Source organism: Lepisosteus oculatus, chromosome 13 (assembly GCF_040954835.1).
Source record: "Lepisosteus oculatus isolate fLepOcu1 chromosome 13, fLepOcu1.hap2, whole genome shotgun sequence".
In the NCBI taxonomy this organism is placed as follows: domain Eukaryota; kingdom Metazoa; phylum Chordata; class Actinopteri; order Semionotiformes; family Lepisosteidae; genus Lepisosteus; species Lepisosteus oculatus.
In genome coordinates, this window is record NC_090708.1 from 13,407,715 (window position 1) to 13,431,709 (window position 23,995).

The 23,995-nt window shown below is 37.0% G+C and overlaps 2 protein-coding genes and 1 long non-coding RNA gene across 3 annotated transcripts; 2 read left to right on the top strand and 1 right to left on the bottom strand.

Moving 5' to 3' along the window:
- Nucleotides 1–146: 146 nt before the first annotated feature.
- LOC107079121 (uncharacterized) lies at nucleotides 147–23,431 on the bottom strand. Its single transcript, XR_001480090.2, has 3 exons — nucleotides 22,702–23,431; nucleotides 22,378–22,500; nucleotides 147–226 (listed from the first exon to the last, which is right to left on the bottom strand). It is a non-coding gene; the product is annotated as an uncharacterized lncRNA (long non-coding RNA).
- On the top strand, nucleotides 7,138–9,269 carry LOC107079120 (C-C motif chemokine 20-like). Its single transcript, XM_015361063.2, has 4 exons — nucleotides 7,138–7,370; nucleotides 7,625–7,724; nucleotides 8,360–8,437; nucleotides 8,722–9,269. The coding sequence occupies exons 1-4, from the start codon at nucleotides 7,292–7,294 to the stop codon at nucleotides 8,744–8,746; spliced, it is 282 nt and encodes a 93-aa protein (XP_015216549.1). The 5' UTR covers nucleotides 7,138–7,291; the 3' UTR covers nucleotides 8,747–9,269.
- On the top strand, nucleotides 14,228–16,487 carry LOC107079119 (C-C motif chemokine 20-like). The gene is made up of 4 exons (XM_015361062.2): nucleotides 14,228–14,390; nucleotides 14,811–14,919; nucleotides 15,475–15,552; nucleotides 15,823–16,487. The coding sequence occupies exons 1-4, from the start codon at nucleotides 14,312–14,314 to the stop codon at nucleotides 15,848–15,850; spliced, it is 294 nt and encodes a 97-aa protein (XP_015216548.2). The 5' UTR covers nucleotides 14,228–14,311; the 3' UTR covers nucleotides 15,851–16,487.
- Nucleotides 23,432–23,995: the final 564 nt, after the last annotated feature.

Here is a 23,995-nt window from a genome sequence, read left to right on the forward strand (position 1 = left end):
AAAGTATGTACAGTAGGTACAGTCACAGAGCAAAATAAGAGAGTGACATCTACAGTAAACAGATAAAATATGATATTGCTACAATTCAAGTTGAAATAGAGATAAAACTGTACTTACACTACTGCACTGATGTTGCAGTATTCCTTTGTATCTTGAATTCTATAATCTTTTATTATTTTGAGTGGGATTGGCTTTTCCGAATAAGACACACAACAGTTTACAGGACCTGTGGGGGGGGAAGAAGGATGTTATTTGCATTTACTACAATCTACAATCAAAGAAACAAACAAACAACAAGTAAACAGTAAAAAATGAAATCGGGGCCGCAGTATGCGGACAAAATCTGGTGCATTCGAGATCAAACCAGAAGAAGCCGAGTAACGAATGTAAAGTTGCACATTCAGGTTTCACAAGGAGTGGTTCCGTTCTGCTGGCAGATGGGTCTTCTCCAAAGCTATTAAAACGAAAAGTGATGGTTTTCCACTTACTCTGAGATTCAGCGACTGAAGTCAGTGTCATCAGAACTGCCAGGACTATTGTAACGCTTAAGATAAGACGCTCCATTGGGGTTTCTCGATTCTTGCCTTAGCTGTCGAGTTATGAACTATCTTTGGCGGCACACTTCTGGTGTCTTTCTGTCGGGGTCCTCTTTTTATACATTTTTTACCATAGGAAATCTCCCATTCTTTCTCAAAAATACCTCACTCATGACAGGAACATTAGGGAAATTATTGCATAATGGTAAAATTAAAGTAGGTCACCTGGGGACCACAACCTTCGAGTTCCTTCGAAAACCTAATGCTTCCTGGGTATAGAAAATCCCCAACTCTTTACGTGCTTCCAGTATTATCTGACAAAAATTAAATCTACAAACGTAACTTCAATGCTAATACAGTATATACAGTATAGCACGTTTAGAGGGTTCATATTCTGCCATGTGATTATAAAAGAGTGAGCTACAGAAAAGTTAAACATAAATCATGAAAATGTTGAAATACCAGTTACAAACAGTACATGCAAAAATAAATGAAATCACAAAGGGGACTGACTTATGGTTCTTGGTAGCCTCATAAATAAACAAATAGCATGATCATTTCAATAGTCCACTCTGCAGTACATATTTCTCCTGTTATCCTCTGCTCTCAATATCAAATTAAAACATCTGGCCACAATATAATGGAATCGATGGATTCATTTTTGAGAAAATATCACTTCAATTACTGTTACACTCCTGTTAATATTGATTACTTTTATAAACCATATAATTGATTTCCATCAGACTTTTCTGTGATTCTAAATTATACTGTATTTTGACTGCTTACTAAGAATAGCAGATGTTTAACACATTTATTAAAATTCTAAAATATTCCATAAAAACTAATGCAAATCTGACTTCTTGTCATAATCCTCAGTTGACTTACGTGTACCTTGCCAAACATGTTGAAATGGTACAACTTTGAAAAGATAACTGATGGTTCATCTGAATGCTCAAAATAACCTAGCAATAACATGAATCACTTTCACTTCCTTTGATAAGATAATTTAGGTATGAAACAGCAAATCGTTGAACATATCATCAATAAGCGCAACAGGTAATTTCAGAAGTTAGTGATAGTCAGCTCCATTGTATATGGTTAATACTGTTAACGAATTCTGACAGTGCTGCCCAGGGGTAACACATCAGAGCCTAATAAACACCCTTGTTAAGGAATGGGTAGAGTTGATGGAATTCGTTGTAAATTTCGAAATTATCTCAACTGTTGGAACATGTGACTACTTGACAATTCAGCTAATAAGTATGCTATTTTTTTTTCAATGTGCATTTTTTTATGATTTTGTGGCATAGAGCAATTTTTCTTCCAACATCTGAAAAGCATAAGTTTTGAATCTACATACACAACTTTAGTTGAAGGGAATTTGTTAGGAATTTGTGCACCTTACTAAAAATTATGATCTGTACAGTATATACTGTATGCTGGTTAAAGTATCGTTGCACAAAGTTTTTATTACTTATCGCTTGGAGTAGGACAAGTCAAATCTGATATGATTTTGACAGTGGCTGTTAACATTTTTATGTGTATTTTACTGTAGAGGACATTTAGGGAACAAATCAACCACACTGTGATTAGACTTCTCTAAAATAAAACAATCAGAGGGAAGTTGGTATTTATATAATTTCTCTCAATAACTGTTATGCTTTGACTCTGTTTGAAAAAAAAATGGTACTCGTACTGATGGTATTTCACGAAATAATAACATTTTATTATCTTAGATTTCTATAATCTCACATCACAATTAAGAAAAAGCTTTGAAAGTATGGTATTCACTTGTATTACTATATTGTATTACTGTCTATAAATTCACTTCTATTACCAGATTTTTCTCATGAGGTACTTGGTTATTGTGAAACCAGATATTTCAAGTATAAAAGCATTAATAAGCACATGGCAATTTTTCAAGAGGAATTTTAAGAACCTCAGACAAAGAAATTGCCCTTTGGCGGTGAACTAAGTCATTTAAGAAATCTAGGGCATTCTAAATTAAAAAAAGTCAATTGAAAGTTATAAAACATAGGCGAAAAGCAGGGGTGGGAGATAAAGGGAAATTTATGACATGGTGAGAGAAGAAAGAAGATACAAATGTAGCTCACAGCTTGATTCACCGTGACCCATTTAGCTGTGGGGAAATAAGAGTTTTTCCCCTGCAAGCAGAACACCATTGCACATGACAGGCTTCCGTTCAGTGTACTATGTTCTTTCCCTAAACAGACAAATAAAACCACATAGATTTATCACGTATTCTCATTAATTATTTGGAATTAAATGCGTATTTTAAAATAACTACCATAGTTTAAAAACTAAAAATACAATCTTTTGTCTGGTGCCCATCGTGAATCTCTAGGATTCGAAGATAATCAATTCCACACAGTAGTGTGTGTCACTACCTTCTGCCATTAAATTGGCCAAGAAGCTTTAGTGCTGAGTACTCGACGTAGACATGACAATAATGGGACTTGATTCACCTAAGCAAAACCCTGCAAGGCATTGTCTAACATGGCCCTTTAGACTTCTCCAAGATCACTAGATACAGTGGACAATGTCTTGAACTTATTCAGCTTGTCAGCTCTAAAAAAGCATAACTATGGTCATACCTCATATTTGGTTAATTCTTTGGGTGTAGACATTTCTAAAACATTTCCAATTTCTTGTACTAGTTCATCCCCACCCATGCTTTTCCTGAAATGAGTTGTATTCTACGAAAGCAGCAAGAGAGCACCTTGAGCATTTGTGGATGTAGAAGACCTGTAGGGATGTAGGGATGACCCTAAGGCAGCCAGATCCTCATTGTACTATAGATATTGAGTGGCGTCACAGTAACCCTACAACTGATTTCTCAACCACCAATCAAATGCTTGGACCAGCTACTGTACTGTAAGTCTGCCTTCCTTCCCTCAACAAGAAGCACTTTTACACAACAAAATACACACTATTAATAATCATTTGTGGATCTCATCTTCTGCAATTGAATCAAATACACTCAATACTGATGTGGAGAAATTTGATTTATATCACATGTTACTTGTGCTTTGGACAGTATTCCCATACTGCTGTTCAAATCTAGTCTCCCTTGCACTAATCTAATCAATAAGTCTTGAAGTCTGGTTTTGTACCTTGTAGACATACAGTTAACTGCTTTTACACCTGTGTAAAGAAAAATAGAACTTTATAATTCTTTACTCTTTGGCTTCCAATGTATCCATTTTTGGCAAAATTATGTAACAGGTGATTGCAGACAATCTGCAATCTTATCTTGCAATTTATGAATTATTTAAACCTTTCCATTTGGGATTTAAACAAGGGGACATTACTGAAACAGCCCTTATTAAGGTGGGTAATAACTTACTTGATGGATTATGACTCTATGCTTGCCTTTCTGGAATAAGTGCAGCTTTTGATATTATGAATAATGGCATTCTACTGGATTATTAAAATTAATAAAGGATCAGTGTTCTAGTTGTTTTGGGTAATAGAAGCCATTTTTTTAAATCTTGGCTGTTTTAAACCTGATGATGCTCCAATTACTCAAGGCGTTCCACAAGGTTCCATGCTGGGTTCTTGCATCTTGGTCAGATTATTAACCATCATTGAATTGGGATTTAGGTTGAGGATGAATATGACACTTAGTTTTAGATTACTTACAAACTAAACCAGTTTCTACTGTTACTTTTCTGTATGTTACAGCTACATATTAAATATTAAATATGGGTTTATCTAAAGATAAACTATAATTAAAATGAACTCATTTCCGATCAAACCATACCATACGGTGTTACGGGAAGTCGAAGTCTAGCCAGCAAGCAACAAGGGCAAGGCAGTGTACCCCCTGGATGGGGCGCCAGTCCATCTCAGGGGAAGTGCAAGCCAATCACACATGGGGACACTGGAAGAACGAGGGGATAAATCTGGCCCAGACACCGGGATAACTCCCTACTCTTATGAAGAAATGCCCACGGATCTTTAATGACCACTAAGAGTCAGGACCTCGGTTTAACGTCTCCTCCGAAAGATGGCGCCCACTACAGTATAGTGTCCCTGCCACTATACTGGGGCATAAGGACCCACACAGACTGCAGGGTGAGTGCCCCCTGCTGGTCCCACTAAGCACCACCACAGCTTCCCAGGAGGTCTCCTATCCAGTTACTGACCAGGCTCCACCATGCTTAGCTTCAGTGGGTAGCCAGTTGAGAGCTGCAGGGTGATATATGTATATCTCCATGAAAAACATATTGGGGTCGCACTCCTATGCTACTCTTAATTTTACGACTCTTTTCTTGAAATGTGAAATACAACCTTTAAATGTAGCAGATTAAACATGAAAGCATTTTTTTCAGGGACTTTAAATAATATTCTAAAACATTTGTGTCCAACAATTTTGATTTGCTCTCTCATTAGGACAGGGCAGGTTTCAACATGGCAGTAAATCTTTTTTTTACCACTCCTTTTAATTTTCCATGTCATGAGTCTCTAACTCGACTGGCGTTTTCATATTGTCATACTTACTTTCCTTTCTTTCAACTAATCAAGTGCAAATTCATCTTGACAATCTTTCAGTCTATATATAGTCTATATTAAAATTACAGTTAATTATTAGGATTATTTCAGATATTTTTTATATCTTGGGAATTTAACCCAAGGCCCCAGTGCTGTGAGGAGAAATACTAACCACTGCATCACTGTGCCACCCTTAATGTTATAACTATGAATTAGAAATCATCATTACTAGTTTATTACTACTCAAAAACCTCATCATTCTCTTTTCCACCTGTGGGAAGCACTTTCCCCAACACAACAATGGATTACAGTTTGTTCCAAACTTGCATAGCTCTAGTTCCAGGATAACTTTCTAACCTCAGTGTGGTTCAAGCAACTGAATTTTGAAGTGTTTAATCAAATTCTTATTATGAGGAACTATGTAAATTTGCGGTGGTCTCTTATGTTAATGTCTGAGTTATTTAAGCTCTTTCAAAGGTCAAAAACATTTCAATAGTGAGCAGGCATTAGGTACATTTCTGGCATCAGGGAAAAACTATTTGGTCGTATTTGGATTTGTATTTGGAAAACAAACACCTACCCTTATGTGGTCACACACCAAAAAAAACAGGTCTCGTGCTCCTGCTGTGATATGAGCTCCCAACACTTCCTAGTCTCATCTTTCATTTGAAGTGCTCTAATTTCAGAGATGGAGGAGAAAAGCATGTCTAGTCTTGATAAACCTTAAATACCAAGGGGACGGTTTTGCAGATACAGTACAACTGACACCAATATAAACTTTCAACAAAATTACAAATTCTAAATCTGAATTATTCACACCCCTTGGACTTTTTCATATTTTACTGTGTTGCAATATAGAATCACAATGTATTTATTTGGGATTTTTTGCCACTGATTGACACAAAACACTCTATAAAGTCAAAGTGAAAACAAAATTCTAACACTTACTATGAAGCATGGTGGTGGCAGTATCTTGCTATGGGGATGCCTCCCTACGTCAGGGCCTGGAAAAAGTGTGAAGAAAGAGAAGGAAAAATGGCTGCAGTAAAGTACAGAGAAATCCAGGAAGAAAACCTGCTGCAGTCTGCAAGAGACCTGGGACTTGGGAGAAGAACCATCTTCCAGCAGGACGATGACCCAAGCCATGCAGCTAAAGCCACAGTGGAGAGTCAATGTTCTGGAGTGGACCAATCAACAATCTGTGGCGGGAGTTAAAAATTGTTGTTCACCAACTTTTCCCATCCAACCTGAGAGAGCTTGAGTAATTTTTGCAAACAAGGATGTGCAAAACAAGTACAAATGTGCAAAGCTGGTAGAAACTTTTCCAAGAAGAAATATGGCTTTAATGTCTGACAAACTTGTCTCTACCAAATATTATCTCAAAGAGTGTGAATATTTAGTCAATCATTTTCCATTTTATGTGTATAATGAATTTAGGAGGATCTGTATATTTCTGTTTTCACTTTGACATTAATGGTGCTTTTTTCAATCCATAGCAAAAATTCCCAGTTAAATACTGTTAGACATTATTATTCCATATAGTAAAATGTAAAAAAGTGCAAGGGGGATAAGTACTTTTGATAGCCACTCAGCCGTTTTTCAAAACCTTCCTGCATTTACAGTAAGAGAACATTTCATACATTAACTGCCTGAATTATCATTATTTAAATTTACCATTGCACTCAATTCAGATTTAGGTATCATGCACCTATAGCCATGACATGAGTGTTTTCAAATCAGCATGTTTCATACTGCACATGCAATTGTCTCACAATTCCAATCCATTTTGTGTACCATTACCTATTTCAATACTTCTAACAAGACACCTGTAGACATAAGTAATGTCATCATATATTTGAAACAAGGTTATTAACTAATTTATTAGGCGCAATTAATACAGTTAGCCTAGGTATGGGCATATTTGTGGACGAGACCACTTAACTATTTTAAGACACCAATTTAAATATTTTTTGTTATTTCGAAAGACAAAACTGATCCTTCCTTCCTTCTTCCCCCATTTTCTCCCTTTCCATTAGCGTGGGACAAGGTGCAGAGATTTAAAAGGGGAATTACATGCAAGATCGGAAAATACCATTACAACCCGCTGGAAACTTTTCATCCCTCTTCGATATAAAGGCGCCGCTAAAGATGAAGGACAGAAGAGAGGAACACAACTCTAACGTTCTGATCTGTTCATTCATTCAAGCATTCTGACCTAGTGAAAAAAGAACTGAGAGAAGATGACCCAATTTAAACTGTTTGCTGTCACCGTGATGATGCTTTTGTCGATGAACTTGTTCAGCGAACAGGTTGCAGCCTGTGAGTGTTACTTTCTTTTTCATTGTACAACTCCTGGACTTCTACATATACTCTGTCCAGATCTAAAGACGTGTGTTGTATACTGTATATAACTGGTTCGCTTTTCATTATTGCTTTTTTAAAACTTTTAAGCTATTAAATGTGCTTGCCGTGTCAGTTACATTAACTGTTTTTTCTCTATTACAGTATGTGATGTCTTTATGTTCAGTCTGGTTACCAGTAATTCTAACTGCTTGTTTTCTTTCAATTTCTAGACTGCTGTACAGGCTACTCAAAATCACAATTGCCATTCTCCAGAATCAAAGGTTACACAATACAGACTGTACATGGTATCTGCAACATTAGAGCAATAATGTGAGTATACAGAATATTTTAAATATTTTCATATGGTTGTCTGGTTTATATTTAAATCCTCTTACATAAAACACTTATCCAAATCAAGCTAGTGCCAAAATTTCAGTGTCATTTAATGGAGTCTTCATAAGACAAAAATCTGAGTTACACTCTCGCAATAAATTCCTAAAAAACACTTGTACAAACCATCTTAAAAGTTTTTATCATTGCTTCTTCTTAGATAAAGTGAGATCACTTTATGGGCCATATACAATTTCTTGTATTAGGAATTTGTCTTTTCACATACCCCAACTTACTCTCCATGAGACACACAGACAGGGAGAGGAGCCTGGGGTCAGAGCGCAGGGTCAGCCATTTATACAGCACCACTGGAGCAGCTGGGGTTAAGGGTCTTGCTCAGGGGCCCAACAGAGTAGGACTCCTCTGCCAGCTGCAGGATACGAAACCGGCAACCTTCCAGCAACAGGCGCAGATCCTTAGCTGCAGAGCCACCACCACTCTTCTTGCGAGGCAACATGTAGTTTAATGATAGAAAGAGCAGTACCTCGAAAAAGAAATATTAAGAGGTACAGTACATGAAAATGTAGAACAGGAATATTTTGATGTATTCTAATTAAAGATCTGTTCATTTCCAGATTTCACACAATCAAAAACAAGGATGTGTGTGCTGATCCAGCCCAGAAATGGGTGATGGACAGAATCCAGCGTCTTAAGTAAGTCCTACTATCTTTAATGTGTCATGTACTAGAAAGCAGAATGATCTACCACAACCTAGAAATGATTCCAAATTTAGCATGTTTAAGTAGTTTCTAAAAGCCTTACTTTTAGGTTGTAAAAATAAGACACTCTATTGAATTAACTGTTGCAATTTTAGTAATTCCTCAAACAAATGCTCTTACATTACCTTTAAAATTATGTTACAATTAAGATATGTATATAAGTGGCAAACGAATGTATAATTTGATGTTATCTGACTGTTCTTGTTTGCTTTTTTCAGGCTCAAAGCAGAGGCACTGTCTTAAAGATGAGAAGATATGAAAATGGTTCATGAAGAAAAGAGGAAACGATGCTTCAGCTGTACCAACAATAATACTTTCATTCACAGTCTTAATTTATTAGAAAGGGGGAACGAACAAAAGTCATTTATTTTTTTCTGTTGTTTGCACTGAAATAACATTCATAAACAAGATAGTATAAAAGTAGCTAATCTAATGATAAAAGTGTTTATGATAAATGTGATAATGACAAAACATATTTTAATATATTTATGCTGATATTTAAATTAATTAATTATGTGAACCAGAGTATTTACATCTATTCTAATATGTAAGATCAAAGGAATAATGAAATATCTAAAAAGCTAACATATTCTTATATAGTTGTCATAAGCTAAGTTTTGATGTTTAAAAACTAAAGTTTAATGTATGTTCATTGGAGGATGTTTTTATTCATATGGAAATGGACATGTGTTGTACATTTCAGAATTCACATTGAATGCAATGTAAAACTATGCAGTGTACATTTTATTAAAAATCCAGCATGCAAGTCCATGTTTCTTCCCTCATTAATGAAAATATTTTGAAAATATAAAATTCAGGTTTGTCTATACAGTAGCTTCATAACTCATGTTCAAAAATGCTAAAATTGAATTAGTCTGGTTACCCTTCTCAAAGACAATACTGTGATGATTTCCATCCAGGGTTCCCCAAACACTGGTGCACAGCACTGGTAGACCTCCGGAAGGTAGTATTAGGATAAGTCATCCATTACTTTCTAAACTCTCCAGAAAACACTTTCTCCTGAGACATGCAGTGACATCATTGAGAGACTCACTACTGTCCAGTCAGAACTACCTCTCCTGTCTGGTGCTGTGGAGCTTGCAGTGTGTTAAATGGACATTGTCTGCAATCACAAACAAAGGTGGAGAAAGTTTACAGGTCTCATTCTCTTTCACATGTACAGTATACCATAGTCACCACTAGACAGTAAAGTCTCCAAAGAATGATTCTAGATTGAAGGGTGTTTAATAAAAATATTTGAGATCACAATTAAAAAAATAAAAAGGTATTGTGCTAAAAAAGTTATTTTGATTTCTTGCATTGTTTTTTAAGCATACAATGTGCACAGCTACTGTACCAAACACTGTGTCTCTAATATACTGTATGCTCATTTCCAGTCAATAACTAACAACATACTGTATGAACCCATATACTTCCTCAAATTCTACTTCAGTTGTGAGATGTTTCCTATAAAATAAGAGAAATGGGATGCATTTGAATAGAGTGATGATGATCGGGTTATTTTAAATAAACCCGACTTAGCACTTACATGACAATAATAAATATGGAAAACAATGTAGATAATTGTAGAAAATAACCAAAGGTGTGTCACTTTTGTGAAACATACTCCCATTCTTTTAAAAAAAAATGCCACATTAAAAGACGACTTTAGAGAAACCAAGTGATTCCTAAAGATTGTTTGGTGATTCATAAATATGGCCTCCCCATGCCAGACGAGAAATCAGAAAGACCTTTTCTGGTTTCTAAATTAACCACTGGCCTTTCAACACTGTGACAGTGTGTAGTCGGAGCCGCCACACCGAGCACTGGTAAAAAGTGAACGCCCCCGGTGAGGGGACGGAAACACCGGTGTGAGGTCAACAGGGACCAAAAATAATACAAAAGTGGAAAAAACAAACAAAAAGCAAAAAGAAAGTATGCTGCTGCGCTGCGTTACCTCCAGGCTGGGTTTTACCTACAGTATTTAACAGCGTCCAGCTTGGGGAAAAAAAGAGCCTCTAGCACAGCGGTGACCAGACTGGACATATTGTACCCTCTTTAGCGGGGCCAGTCTGGTGAGGAGGGCACGCAAGGTTAAAACAAAACAAGAACTGCTGCATAACAAAAATGCGTGTGTATGCTACTGCCCCAGCGAAAGTGCGTGATGGGACAGGCAAAAAGAAAACCTTACACGGTTGCAAATCTCTCCCCCCCTTCCGGGGGGCATGTCCAGTGTGCCTTTATAGGACCGGCCCAGCTGGGGCTCATCAGCTGGAAGCTGGGACAGCTGGGACTAAAAAAGGCAGGCGTCGCCCTTCTACCAGGGCTCCGCCTCCACACTGGACACGCCCCCCAGCGTAACTACACGTAGTCCTCGGACACAGGAAAAATTAAAATTAAGACTGAGATACAATGATTACCTTGTCTCTTGACATTTATAAAGTCTCGTCAATAGAAACTATTCCTTACTTTGGTGAAACCACACACAATGTATTGTACAGTATATAACTGTAATTGCACAAAATAAGCTTGTGTGAAAAATCAATCAAGAAGAATTGATTAGCACCACTCCATCTTTAGTGCAGAAATTGTCTTAAAATCATGAGGTGAGTTTTTAATAAATTAGTACCCAGAGTAATGTGTTAATGGCCATGCAGGTCAAACAGCACTACCTTATTGGTTAATAATAATAATTATAATATTATAATTATTATTCCCTATACTTCTATAGCACTTTTCTGGACACTCCACTCAAAGCGCTTTACAGGTAATGGGGACTCCCCTCCACCACCACCAATGTGCAGCATCCATACATCAGCTGTCAGTGGGGCAGAGTAATGAAGCCAATTCATAGATGGTGATGATTAGGAGGCCACAATTGGTAAAGGCCACTGGGAAATTTGGCCAGGACGCCGGGGTTACACCCCTAATATTTTCGAGAAACACCTTGGGATTTTTAATGATCACAAAGAGTCAGGACCTCAGTTTAACATCTCATCTGAAGTACGGACTGTGATAGATGGTTTTGATAGTAAGTAAAAAACTGCTTCTGCTTTGTGCTTGTGCAGTACTGAGGCCTTGGCCAGTTGGCATTGTGGATTATCTTACTGTCATAGAATCAGTGTAAGTAAGTCTAGTAAGGAAAGCATCAGAGTAAGTTGCACTTTATTTTAGAATAATGTACAGAAAAACAGACTTTTCTTTATGGGTGTATTTTTCTAATAGTTTAAATGTGCGTCTCTGAAGTAAAGGCCATTGAGTGTTCAACATCAAAAACTGAAAAAACAATTATTAAAAAAATACTGTTTAAAAGCCTAGTAATACAATAAGGATGTACAATATACTGTATATTACTTATGAACATAAACAACAAATTTAAAGCTTCCAATAGTTTCCTCATAGTGTGCATTATTAAAATAATATTGTTATTTATACATATAAATGTTAATAAGCTTCTAATATAAGTTAGTCATTAAGTAATCTTTAATTTCCATTGGACAGGATCTTCAAAACCTTAAACACCACAATTCACAATTCACTGTAAAATATACATTATATAGTTCCTCAACATTAATACATTTTTTCCTCTCTCCTATACAGATACAGATTTATTAGAATTAATCATTAAATTAAAATAAAATGATTAAGGTATCAGTAAAATCACTACAACATAATTGGGGTTTTGCATATTGGAGGTAAAAAACACTCAGTGATCACCCTGTTTAAATGACTTCAATATGGCACCAGTTTGTGGAACCGGTCTATACTGAAGGGAAAAAAAATAATGAATAGAAACATAAATAATTATCTAAAAATGAAAATGAACACAGCAGGTGAAAAAACTGTCTAAATCGCATCAGAATTTTTATGCTTAAACAAAACTTCTGAGTTAATAAATTTTTGGTGGCTGTTACTTTAAGCAAAATCTCTTAGCTCCAGTGTGCAGGGTAGAGATATGGTGACACACCTGTAAACTCATGCAATCTGTGGGTATACTGTAGGTGACATTCCCAGTGCCAAAGATGACAAACAAGCCAGACTAGAAAAACTCCCAACAGGATCCGGCCCATTCAACAAACTGGATTACATCATCGGCTTTGTGTTGTTTTGTTTTTAAATGTAAACATCCAGGTTGGACTTTCCTCTAGTTTTCACTGGCTTCAAACACCTTTAAAATTATGATGTAATATATTCAATAGCATAATTATTGCAGCCTAAACATAATGTATTGACACCCTTCATGTTTGCTAGTTCAAGTACAGTATGCAGCAAACATTTGTAGAAATACGCAATAATGTTAACTACTCCATTAACCTATACAAAGTCAAGCTACTTTTGCACTTTGAATATGATCAGTTCAAAATAGACAAAATAAAAAATATAAACATGTTTTAAATCTATTTATAAGTTATAATATATAATCTATAAATTATGAATAATTAACTATGAATCTATACATTTATCTACAAAATGGAAAATTGGCAACACTATTTCAGGGATTGCAAAATGCATTGTACAGTATATTGTAACAGGTAACCAGACATTTTTTCTCATTTTGCTTCTCTGTCCTTTTTTAACAGACTTCCTCAGCGCAGGGTTTCAAAGGTCAGTGAAAGAGAGTAACAAGAGAGTGTGCCAGGGGGTTTCCGCAGAGATCAGGCATAACTGCATGTCTTTTTTTAAATGTGACACTAACATTTTATTTTTTCCTTTTCTGCCTGCTTTTATTTTGGTATTATGCAAAGCTCTTTTCTACAGGCAGCCAGGCGAGATACACATGTTAACAAAATGAATCTTTGTTTTATTTCCTTCTATTATTATCATAGCAGCAATCATACCAGTTAAGAGTAAGTAATATTGTAAGTATATAATATAGTAAGCATGTAATATAGCTTCTGCTAAGTAAGTATATTATATGTGCACTAATATCTCATATTCAATTAAGAAGGTATTTTTTCAAATATATTTACTGAAGATCTCTTACTAAGGTTAGCAGTGACATGAAGTAGTTCGTGGAGTTTACAATTATTTACTACCTTATTTGCAAGGTAATAGGATATGAGAGGGGAAAAGAAGATGTGGTGCACAATTAAATATTAATATTTATATATAAATAAAGTCCAAATTAAGCACTTCCCTCCATTATTACAGCTCAAACACAGTAGCTATAGCAAAGTTTAATTTAAATGGTATCATGCACCCAACCTACAACAGTGTATGAATATCTATTAATATAAGAATTATACTTGGAAATCAAATGGATTAAAAATTCAGATGTGGGCTGGTGAAGTTTTTTTGTGTTAGGAGGTACAATGTTTTTGCACAAAACTGCTTAAAAATTACTCTAAAGTGACATTTAAGCAAAAGAAGAGAAAACCGCTGAAAAACAATGTTTATTGTTTTAATCATCAGCATTGGTTTTGTTAAAAAAAGCGACAAAAACATTATTTGTAGAAAATGGAATGCCGTTGTAAACAATCTTCTGTATATAATAAAAAGAATGTTGCAAAATGTAGAAATTCCATGCCACGTGCCAGATAAAAATTTCTCCACTGTAAAAATGCAAGGGGAAAAGATTGAACAATAACAAAAGGAGGAAGTAATTTAGGAATATTGTTTCCATATACGCGCCTCATCACAGAAAGCCCCATGTACGAAACAGGTTCTAATTTTGATGACCTGTGGAAACTCCTGAGTCTGCCTGTACTGTATAAATGTGGCCTCCTGTTAGGTTAGTTCATAGCAAAGCTCGTAGAACACAGATCTCGTCTTACTGTGAAAGGTTGCTGACTGTACCTTAACAACAAAATGGCAAGCTCTAATCTCATCACAGTCATACTGTTTGGACTTCTGACAGTGAACTTGTTAGCCCTACACTCTGAAGCAGGTAAGCATTGTATTCACTTACTTAGCTTAAATAGCTAAAACCAGTAAGAATAAATACATTTTAGATATACAGTGGCCTTTTTGAGTAATAATGATTTTTTTAAGATCAAGTTGTATTTTACTTTGTTTTAAAAAGACTTAGCCTTACGTGTAAAATACACCACTTATTAAAGACAGTTCTAGGAGTCACTTTCTTTGCTCTTTTGTTTTTCTCCTGTCATTTTGTCTTCACTGTAAGATTTAAGAGCTAGGTCTTCAACTGATATAATGTGGACAAAACTTTCAAAATGTTACTGAATAAATTACAGAAGGCCTGTTTCCTAAGGAAAAAGGTCACAGTTTACTTTGGAAGTAACTAATTAACTAATGGGAATCACAGCCTGGATGCTAAACCTCCTTTCTCTTTTCTTTTTTCTTTTAGCCCAAGGAAACTGTTGTCTCTCATACTCAAAGAAGCCGTTTCCACGCCATCTGATTGCAGGCTACACAATTCAGACTGTCAAGTACAGATGCAACATTGACGCAATTGTGTAAGTCATCGCACATGCCAAGTTAGCACCTGACACAGGTGCATTTGTAAGGGAGCGACCTGATTGCAGTCCAACTTATTATTGTGGCAACTACTGCCTAAACACATTCGTTCAAATGAGAACAACAGGGCTAAGAACAGCACTGGCACCCACAAGTACAGTTATCTTATTTGTACCTTAGGCTGTGTCTCTGTATTTATGCCAGCACATTTCATTTTGCAGTACAACTGCATTCTTTAGTCAGCATCTTCTCACTGTACATTGCGTACATGTCTTAACATTTAAACTACGGCATACAATTAACTTATGATCTGTACACACTAGTAACTAAAACCCACAAAAGAGCACAAGAGCAAAGTAAATGAAACACAAACGGAAGCAAACAAATGAAAGGACTCATGTGTGTACTTGCGTGTAATCTTTGAAGTCAGAGTGGTGATTAAGATGACCTACAGTATATTGTGCACAGTGCTCTCCTCAAAGAGTATTATGATGATATTATAAATGTATTTTTTTTCAACCATGCTGATATGCTACCAATATCTGCACTTGCAGGTTCCACACTGTCAAGGGAAAATCTGTCTGTGCTAATCCAGCAGAACACTGGGTGATGAACAGAATCGAATGGCTGAAGTAAGTGTCATTTTTGGTGTTAGTTCTCTATGCTCACACTTCTAAGCCCATGAAAAACTAATATAAAATGCATATGCATTTATGAAGAAATGCTATAATACTAGTATTAGGCTATAATAATAATGTTTTTATTACAATTACTAATCAGCAGTCTTTAAGTTCCATCATAGTCTCTTTTTTAAATACATGAGCAAAATTATAATTCTATATTATATTATGTTGAAAAGTTAAAAATTGTTTTTAAAACTCTTCTTTCCTTCTTTTTCCTAGGGAAAAAGCAAACCAACTTGTTCAGTAAAATTCTGTCACCTCTTGAGTCTGAAGATGGATTGAAGAAGAAAATAAGCTAACGACCCAACTTATTTTTAAGCCCTGTACAAATGTACAAATACAGATGGAAGGACCCTCTTTTGTTCTACCTGCAAAATACTTTTTGGTTTTCAATTTTTATTGTAGATAATTCTGTATGGTCATTTTTACTAACTGCCTTTATGCTATGATACTAATGTTATTTATTATGCTGGTCAAAGATAAAGTGCTACAATAATTCTGTTACTCTGAAAAACTACTGTTATTTTGGAGCTTAAGCATTTACAGTACATGTTCTTATTCTAGCATTTTGAATGTATTTAACTTGTTGCCTAACAAGCATTTGGCATCATATTTGATTTGCATGTTTGTGTTATTACTCTGTTTCATAAACAGAAATGATGTAATGTATCGATAAGATACTCTGGTAAGATATACAAGAAACTTTAAAACACTTTGTTTTATATGGTATCACACATTTGTGTTCTTAGTTTATCTCAATTGGAAGAGATTTGTTAAATGAATTTGTACGGAATTCTCATAGAAGGCTTTTAAACTGTTTTCCTGGGGATTAGTATGGATATTTCAGTAAAATAAAACAATATTTATAAATAATAAAAGATCAAGTAGTGTTCTGTCTTCTTTCTTAACTACAAAACTACAAAAACCTTTACAAAACAATCACAGCCACCACTGCTGTTTTTAAACTTCACCGTCCGGACACAGCAACAAAATCTTACTGTACATCAAAACAAAAAGACATCTTTCAAAATAATAAAATAGTAAAACTTTCAACAGAGTTATCCTTTTTACCATCACTTCCTAGGTTAGTCAATCAGAGACAGGCCATGTATAGTATAACACCGTGTATTGTATACATACTGGACCATATAAACTACATATAAAATAAGAAATTCACAAAGTTATTATCAAGAAAATGACAACCAATTTTGTAGCAGGTGCACCAATATTTTATAAACAGACACTATTTCTTTTTCAATGACTGCTAAGTTCAATACAGGGTCACAGTAAGGCAGAGCCTGACCCGGACAGTCCTGAATGGGATGTATACAGTCTCACATACAGTACATCTTGCAGATGGGGGACAAAGACACCGCTGAAGCTAGACCGTATTGGACTGGGAGAAAGACGTAGCCCCTGGATCAAACACGTGACAATAGGGACCCAGAAAGTGCCTCACGCCTGCATCAAATCAGGAAGCCAAGAGCTGTGAGGGAGAAGTGCTAACCTCCAAGTTGCCAAGCCACACCTGAACTGACATGACACAGGTACATACGTTCGATGATTAACATCCATCATGATCGGGAAAAGTCTGTGAAAGTCTCGGGCTAGTAGCGTGTGTTGTCACTGATGGACAATGTACAAGCTGTACAAGGGTGGTGTATGCTCTGCATCAAGTGCAGTATTCTGGGATTCCATCCTAATCCTGTAATAATGTTTGGACAAGTATGTGCCTGTTCACTGGTTTCAAAGTCTTAAATGCCACAGGTTGTCTCAGCTCCCACACATATCTAATGGGGTTTAAGCCTGGCAAACAGAAGATCCACAGCAAAATTAACACGTTCTCAACTTGGAAGAAAGCCACCCTAAAACAAGAAGACATACTGTAGTGTTATCCTGCTGGAATTTTGACACATCAGGACACATCAGGTTCCAGCACTTGATAGACAACCAGAGTGGACAACTTGTCTACTTGTGATTAATCACAAGTGCAGTTCTGTTGTGGCTAGACATCCCTGCCCAAACTGTCCAACTTGGAACTTCCCAATGAACTTGGTGAAATGTCATGGTTCGAGGTCTACCAGCTTGTTGCAACTGATGACAATGTATCTGGCTGTAGCATCGTGCCACATTAGAAATTGAACACCCAAGACAGCAAGTAACAGAGGGCTGATCAGGATTAGCCTTTAACACACCAATGGCATGGATATGTTGCAAATACATGGCACAAAACTCTGCATGAATAGAAACAAGGCATTATGGTCCTTTTTCTAAGTTGCATAAGACTATACATTCAACAGGACAAAATCTCTATCTTTAATTAAATTATTTTGTGTTTATGCAAGTCCAGGTCTCTCAGGGTTATCACAGTCAGTCCTGAATAATCAATTAATCTAAAACATTTGATGAATAACCGGAATCAAAGCTTTATTTTTCTCAAAGCAGACAAGCATAGAGTCTTTCTTAAAGAAATTTAAGTACAGTAATAGGCCTTAAGAGAGCTGTGGGCTTCATTTTAAAAAAAAAACGAATTCAAAGATGTGCAAAACCCCTATTTAGCCTATTAAGAATACATATACATTACTATACAAAAAGGTCGCTTTCGCAAATGGCACAAGGACCTTGCGTAGTCTTATACTGCCCTCTACTGGAAAATCTGCAAAATAGCATCAGAAAATGGATAGATTGGAAATGGAGTTAACCAGCGGTCTCGTGAAATTCAGACACTGTCTAAAATGAATGCAAGACAAAGGGAATCTTTTCAAGTCAAACACACTCACAGTGGATCTGTTGTGATGAAGCTTATAGTAGGATCACTGGCCTGCAATCTTGCTTTAATAATAGTAAAGCAAGTTGTAATGCATATATAATATCAAGCATTACTTAATCATAGTAAAGCATAATGAAACAATCCATTATAATAATTCAATTAAATGTAATGTTTAAAATAAGGGATTTCTTGAAAGGTTTTCCCACAATCAGGAGAGATTGAAAAGAACTGCCATAGAGCTTTACTGTGTCAAAAAAGGCTCTCTTTGATATATAAAAATTGTCGTAAGTCTCCTATTCCTTTTATCACACAATACAATTACATGTAAATTGAGACGTGTGAATCTTTCTGGTCATGTCAAAGCAATTTATTGAATCAAAAAAGTAACTATCTACCCAGCAGAGAAAATAAATTCCAGAGTAGGAAAATTCAATCCCGACTTGCATCCTGTACTTCAGAATGGGCTCAGATTTGCTGCAACTCTCACCAGGACCAGCAGCTATCTGTTAAAGGCTGGACAGGTTTTTACCCTCACAACATTAGGCAATATTAGACAGAAAAGTTCATGAAGCAACAGGTTTTTACTGAGCTGCAGAAATGCTCTTTGTTCGGAGGACACAGCCAACTCACTGCTGGATCCAGAAGGGAAATGATGTCTTATGGAAAAGAACCTGTCTGTGAACGTCTGTGACACTGGGCCAGTAGCCAGGTCTTGTGGAAGGGTGTGAGTAAAGAGACTCTCTGGATCGCCGGGACTCTAAAGAAGACCCACAAAAGAACATTCTGTTCTGTTTTACCTCCAGCATGCTTGTAGAAAACTCATAATGGACCACTTGTGAATCTCCAGATGTTGAATTGAGCTGCTTGCCAACCTTAGAAGCCCAAAACCTGAACGTCTCTAGTATTACACCCTGGGGCCTCTGGCTCAGCAGTAGCACAGATCTGGTTGTTCCCATGAGTAACATCACTGGTATCACCTGGCACACTGGGGTAGTGCATTCAATGATTAATAGCAGATTCTTCTGCAGCTTTTAACAGTATTTTCATGTCAAGTGTGAGGAGAAATAGCTGGGTCTGGTAAGCAGGCTGCTGTGGGTGAAACATTGAAATTTACTGACTGCAGCTCCGGTATGCTTGCAAAACGCTCACGTACTGTAGTGCCTCCCGCAAAACCTGCTTGAGCTCTTCTGACACTGTAACTGTCTGCAGCTGTGGTTCTAGGTTCAGGATGGAGGGCACCACTTCAGAGAAAGCCTGCTTCTCCGTGTAACACTGTTCCATGAGCAGAGATGTTTGCAAGCTCCTCCAATTCGGACCACTGACTCTCGGACAGAGGCTGCATGCAAAGCTCTATAAGAACCTCATTCAAAACAACTTTCAACAGGTCTTTCAGTTTTACACGGGATCAGACCTCCAGTTTTGTTTACAGTCAAAAGACAATGTTTTACCACATTTGGACATGATTTTACCTGGGACTACTGAAGATTCAAGAGCACTGCTCACCAAAGTTCTGGCTCTGTTAAGTGTTGTGCTTTCTGGACACTCCACTCAAAGCGCTTAACAGGTAATAGGGACTCCCCTACACCACCAATGTGCAGCATCCACCTGGATGATGCGACAGCAGCCATAGTGCACCAGTACACACACCACACACCAGCTATCAGTGAGAAGACCAGAGAATAGAGTGTTGGAGCCAATTCATAGATGAGGATTACTAGGATTACTTGAATTACTAACAAAAATATAAAATAATGTTTCACATCCATTGTAAATAAATAAAATCCTCCCTTATGTTACTCTTTCGGTGTTCATGCAGCACTTGTAGGCCTTTTACTCTTAGTTTTGATGAAACAAGTTGCTCGTGTTACGTTTGGGCGCAGAAACGGTTTTCCGACAGTTTACATCCGACTTACCATGCTTAGTAAAGGCAAATGGGAAATTTGGCCAGGATGCCAGTGCCTGCTCTTTTCAAGAAACACCCTGGGGTTTTTAATGACCACAGAGAGTCGTGACCTTTTTGCGTTTCATCCGAAGGATGGCGCCTTTTTACAGTATAGTGACCCCTAGGGATGGGCGATATACCGAAACTTTACCTCTACCGACGTTAAGAATTTCACACCGACCTAATTTTGCTTATGTAAAAGCTTTCCCTACTCATGCGTGCTTTCATGAGCGGTCCCCTTAAAAAAACTACAACACCCAGTCGTCATATCCAGTCACATGCTTCTGCCTCGACCAACCTTCGTTCTTTATTCAAAACACAAAGAAGCGTGCCGGGCATGAGACAACAGGGTCGCTCATGCTGAACCCCAGTCAGGCAGGGAAGAGTCAAGTACAACTGAAGATGAGCTGGTATCTAAAAAAGATGCAGTGTCGATCGTTTGGTGCTATTTTGGCTATAGCAAACAGGATACTGAACAAAAATAAGTCGGATGTAAACTGTCGGAAAACCGTTTCTGCGCCCAAACGTAACACGAGCAACTTGTTTCATCAAAACTAAGAGTAAAAGGCCTACAAGTGCTGCATGAACACCGAAAGAGTAACATAAGGGAGGATTTTATTTATTTACATTATTCATTTTGAAAGTTCACAATGGATGTGAAACATTATTTTATATTTTTGTTAGTAATTCAGGCAACTTCAACTTGCCTTTTACTGTAAAACAATTTAAAAGTAATCTTTTTTCATAAGATGCATATTTTGATTTCTAGCATAATTTGTACTGAAAATCTATAAAATGTGAAACATTTAGATTTAGTCGGCATTTAATAAATATTCAAAGTCCTATATTTTTCATAAATGTTCATTGTGCAATATGTTAAAATGTTCAATATTTTTTTTATTAAAAGTTATTCTGTTTGTGTTTCCATGAATTATGTCCTTAAATGATTTGTAAGACATTGAGATAAGATGAAGTGTGTGCAGCTTCAATAGTTTAGCATATTTAAAACATGATCTTTCAGCATATCATATCAAGGGTTACAAAAACAATTATCGTTAATTTATCGATATCGAGGTAAATGTGTGAAATTATCATGATATTGATTTGAGATCATATTGCCCAGCCCTAGTGTCCCCTTCACTAGACTGGGGTATTAAGAGCCACATGTAGTGCAGGGTGAGCGCCCCCTACTGGCCTCACTGACACCTCTTCCAGCAGCAATCTTAGTTTTTCCCAGGAGGTCTCCCATCCAGGTACTGACCACTTGAGCTCCAGTGGGTTACCAGTTATGAGTTGCAGGGTGATATAGCTGATGGCTAAAATTGCTTAGATTGCTGTGTATTGCTTGGATATCTATAGGTATTAGTAATGAGAAACTGTTGTGTGTGTGCCAGGCTTGGGATTCTTCTGTATCTGGACAGTTCAACATCCCGCAAAATGTAATTTTGAAAGTTTGTGCTGTTGGCACCACATTATCAGCACCCTGTAATGAAAAAATATAGATTTTGTTTCCAGTCTTTAAACTGGACATTTGAAATACTGTAAGCAGGAATGTCCAAAAATGAATTTCAATAAAGGAAACTGGCTTCTTCATGTGTGTATATATATTTATGTAACTTAAAATTTACAAATAGTTTAAGTACAGATAAAGTCTGTGAAACATAAGTCAGATTATATGCACTTTTTTTAGTAGTTATGATACTTTGCGAGGGAATGTACTGTATATGCTTATTTTTCTTAAAGATCTTAGGCAGGCAGGGCAGACTTACTAGCAGCCATATCACCCTGCAATTCACAACTGACAACCCACTGAAACTAAGCAGGTGTGAAACTTTTCAGTACCTGGATGGTACTCAGTACCTCCTGGGTCTAAAAACTAAGGTTGCTGCTGGTTAGTGGGGCCAGCAGGGGAGGCTCACCCTGCAGTCTGTGTGGGTCCTAAAGCCTCGGGATTTATTATTATTAAAATGGATATAGTTTTACAGCAGTTAGGAGAATTCTTAAAAAGTCATGTGTTGTTCAAACAGGAAGAAGAAAAAACGAATAAAATCTCTGTACTCACCGCTAAGAACGCTTTCTCCGCCCTCTATTGAAGCATCAGTATGATCCCTACACTCTTCTTCCCAGTCCTCCTAATAATCTCCAATATTCACCACAGTCTCCCCACTTCGTTTCAAGGCTTTTTCTAAAAAAAAAACGTTTGACCCATCCTCAACAATCACAAGCAATACCTTATCCTCCGATATGACGAATTTATCAAGAGCGCGTTCAAGGCACTTTAGGATCATCTCCTAGGTACTGTGTGTGGAAGAGGACTCCCATTTAGATTAAAGAAATGCAGGCTGTACCCTGCTATCTGCTGGGATGTAGAAGCAAACAGAAATACCTAGAATTAGGAAGGATGCCGACAGCTCTCTCTGGTACCATCCATCTACAGACACAGTTACTTTTCCACGTGCTGTGTGCCAGACTCCTTTATGGTTGCGCGGTGAGTGTGGGGAAGCGGGCGATTCTTCAAGATCCTGGAACTCCGGAACAGTAGCGTGATTCTGTGAAGTAGGGTTCTAACACCCTGCAAAATACTTTAAACGATGTCTCAACAAATTGACCAGCGCCTCCTCCCCATCCTTCTTCAAGTGAGGGGACCCGGCTCCCCCACATCTCAGACTTTCTCTGGCATGACCCCGGAAGGCTCTCCTCTGAATTCCTGCAAAACCCCTTTTTCTTCTCTCGCCCTTCTTTTGCGTTACGTTGTAGACCTCCTTCTGAAAGCTCTTCGGGGTCTTTAAATCGGTTCTCTTTCTTTCCTTTCAACTCCACGGCGCAAAACTTGCTACGGGTTTTCAATCCACCGTTTTTCGTTAACACGGGGCATCTGCTTTTTTTCTTTACGGGCATCGTGATAAAGTTATCCCGAACAGCATTTTCTCGTTGACGTCCTGTGGTTGTCGACGTGGAACCATTTAAATCCATAATTATAAGAAATTAATAAGATGTTGGATAGAAAAGCTGTTACAATTGTTAGAAACAACCTCGGAAAAGTAAAGGAAATCTGGCTTTAACGCCCTCTTGATGGATAAATAAGACATGTATTTCTTGCTTTTGAGATTCGCCCAGTCCAGTGAAAGGCACAATACAGAAACAAAAACTAGGACATTGAGTGCATGGAGTCATTAATCAGTTTCAGTTTTGATTTTGGTTTTCCAACTCCGTTTCAATATTCGTGGTTTTATTTAACACAACCGCATTCAACACCTACTCTATTACGTCTTCCTTGCTTCGTTAATGTCCGGAACATTTCTTGAGGTTCCGACGCAGCGTACAGGTTCTTAGACACCATCCATGCTGAGTAAAAGCAGTTTCATTTTAAGGTCTTGCATTTGATTGTTTACTTAAATATGTTTCTAACTACAATATTTATTTAACATTTTGTAATTAAAGACACTCTAAGGAAACTACCCTGTGAATGCTCATTATATGGACTTTATTTTTTTTATTTGAAGGAGTAATCTTCTGTTTTTGTAGTCTTAATACAAAATAAAAATCTAAAGTGTACGAAGCTATTATTATACTACATTTCTCCAAGCGCCTTCAAGACTACCGTAAGTACGTCAGACATAGTGGGCATTTGATTATGTAGCACCTCCAATGCGGTTGTATCGTTTAAACCAAGTCTGTTA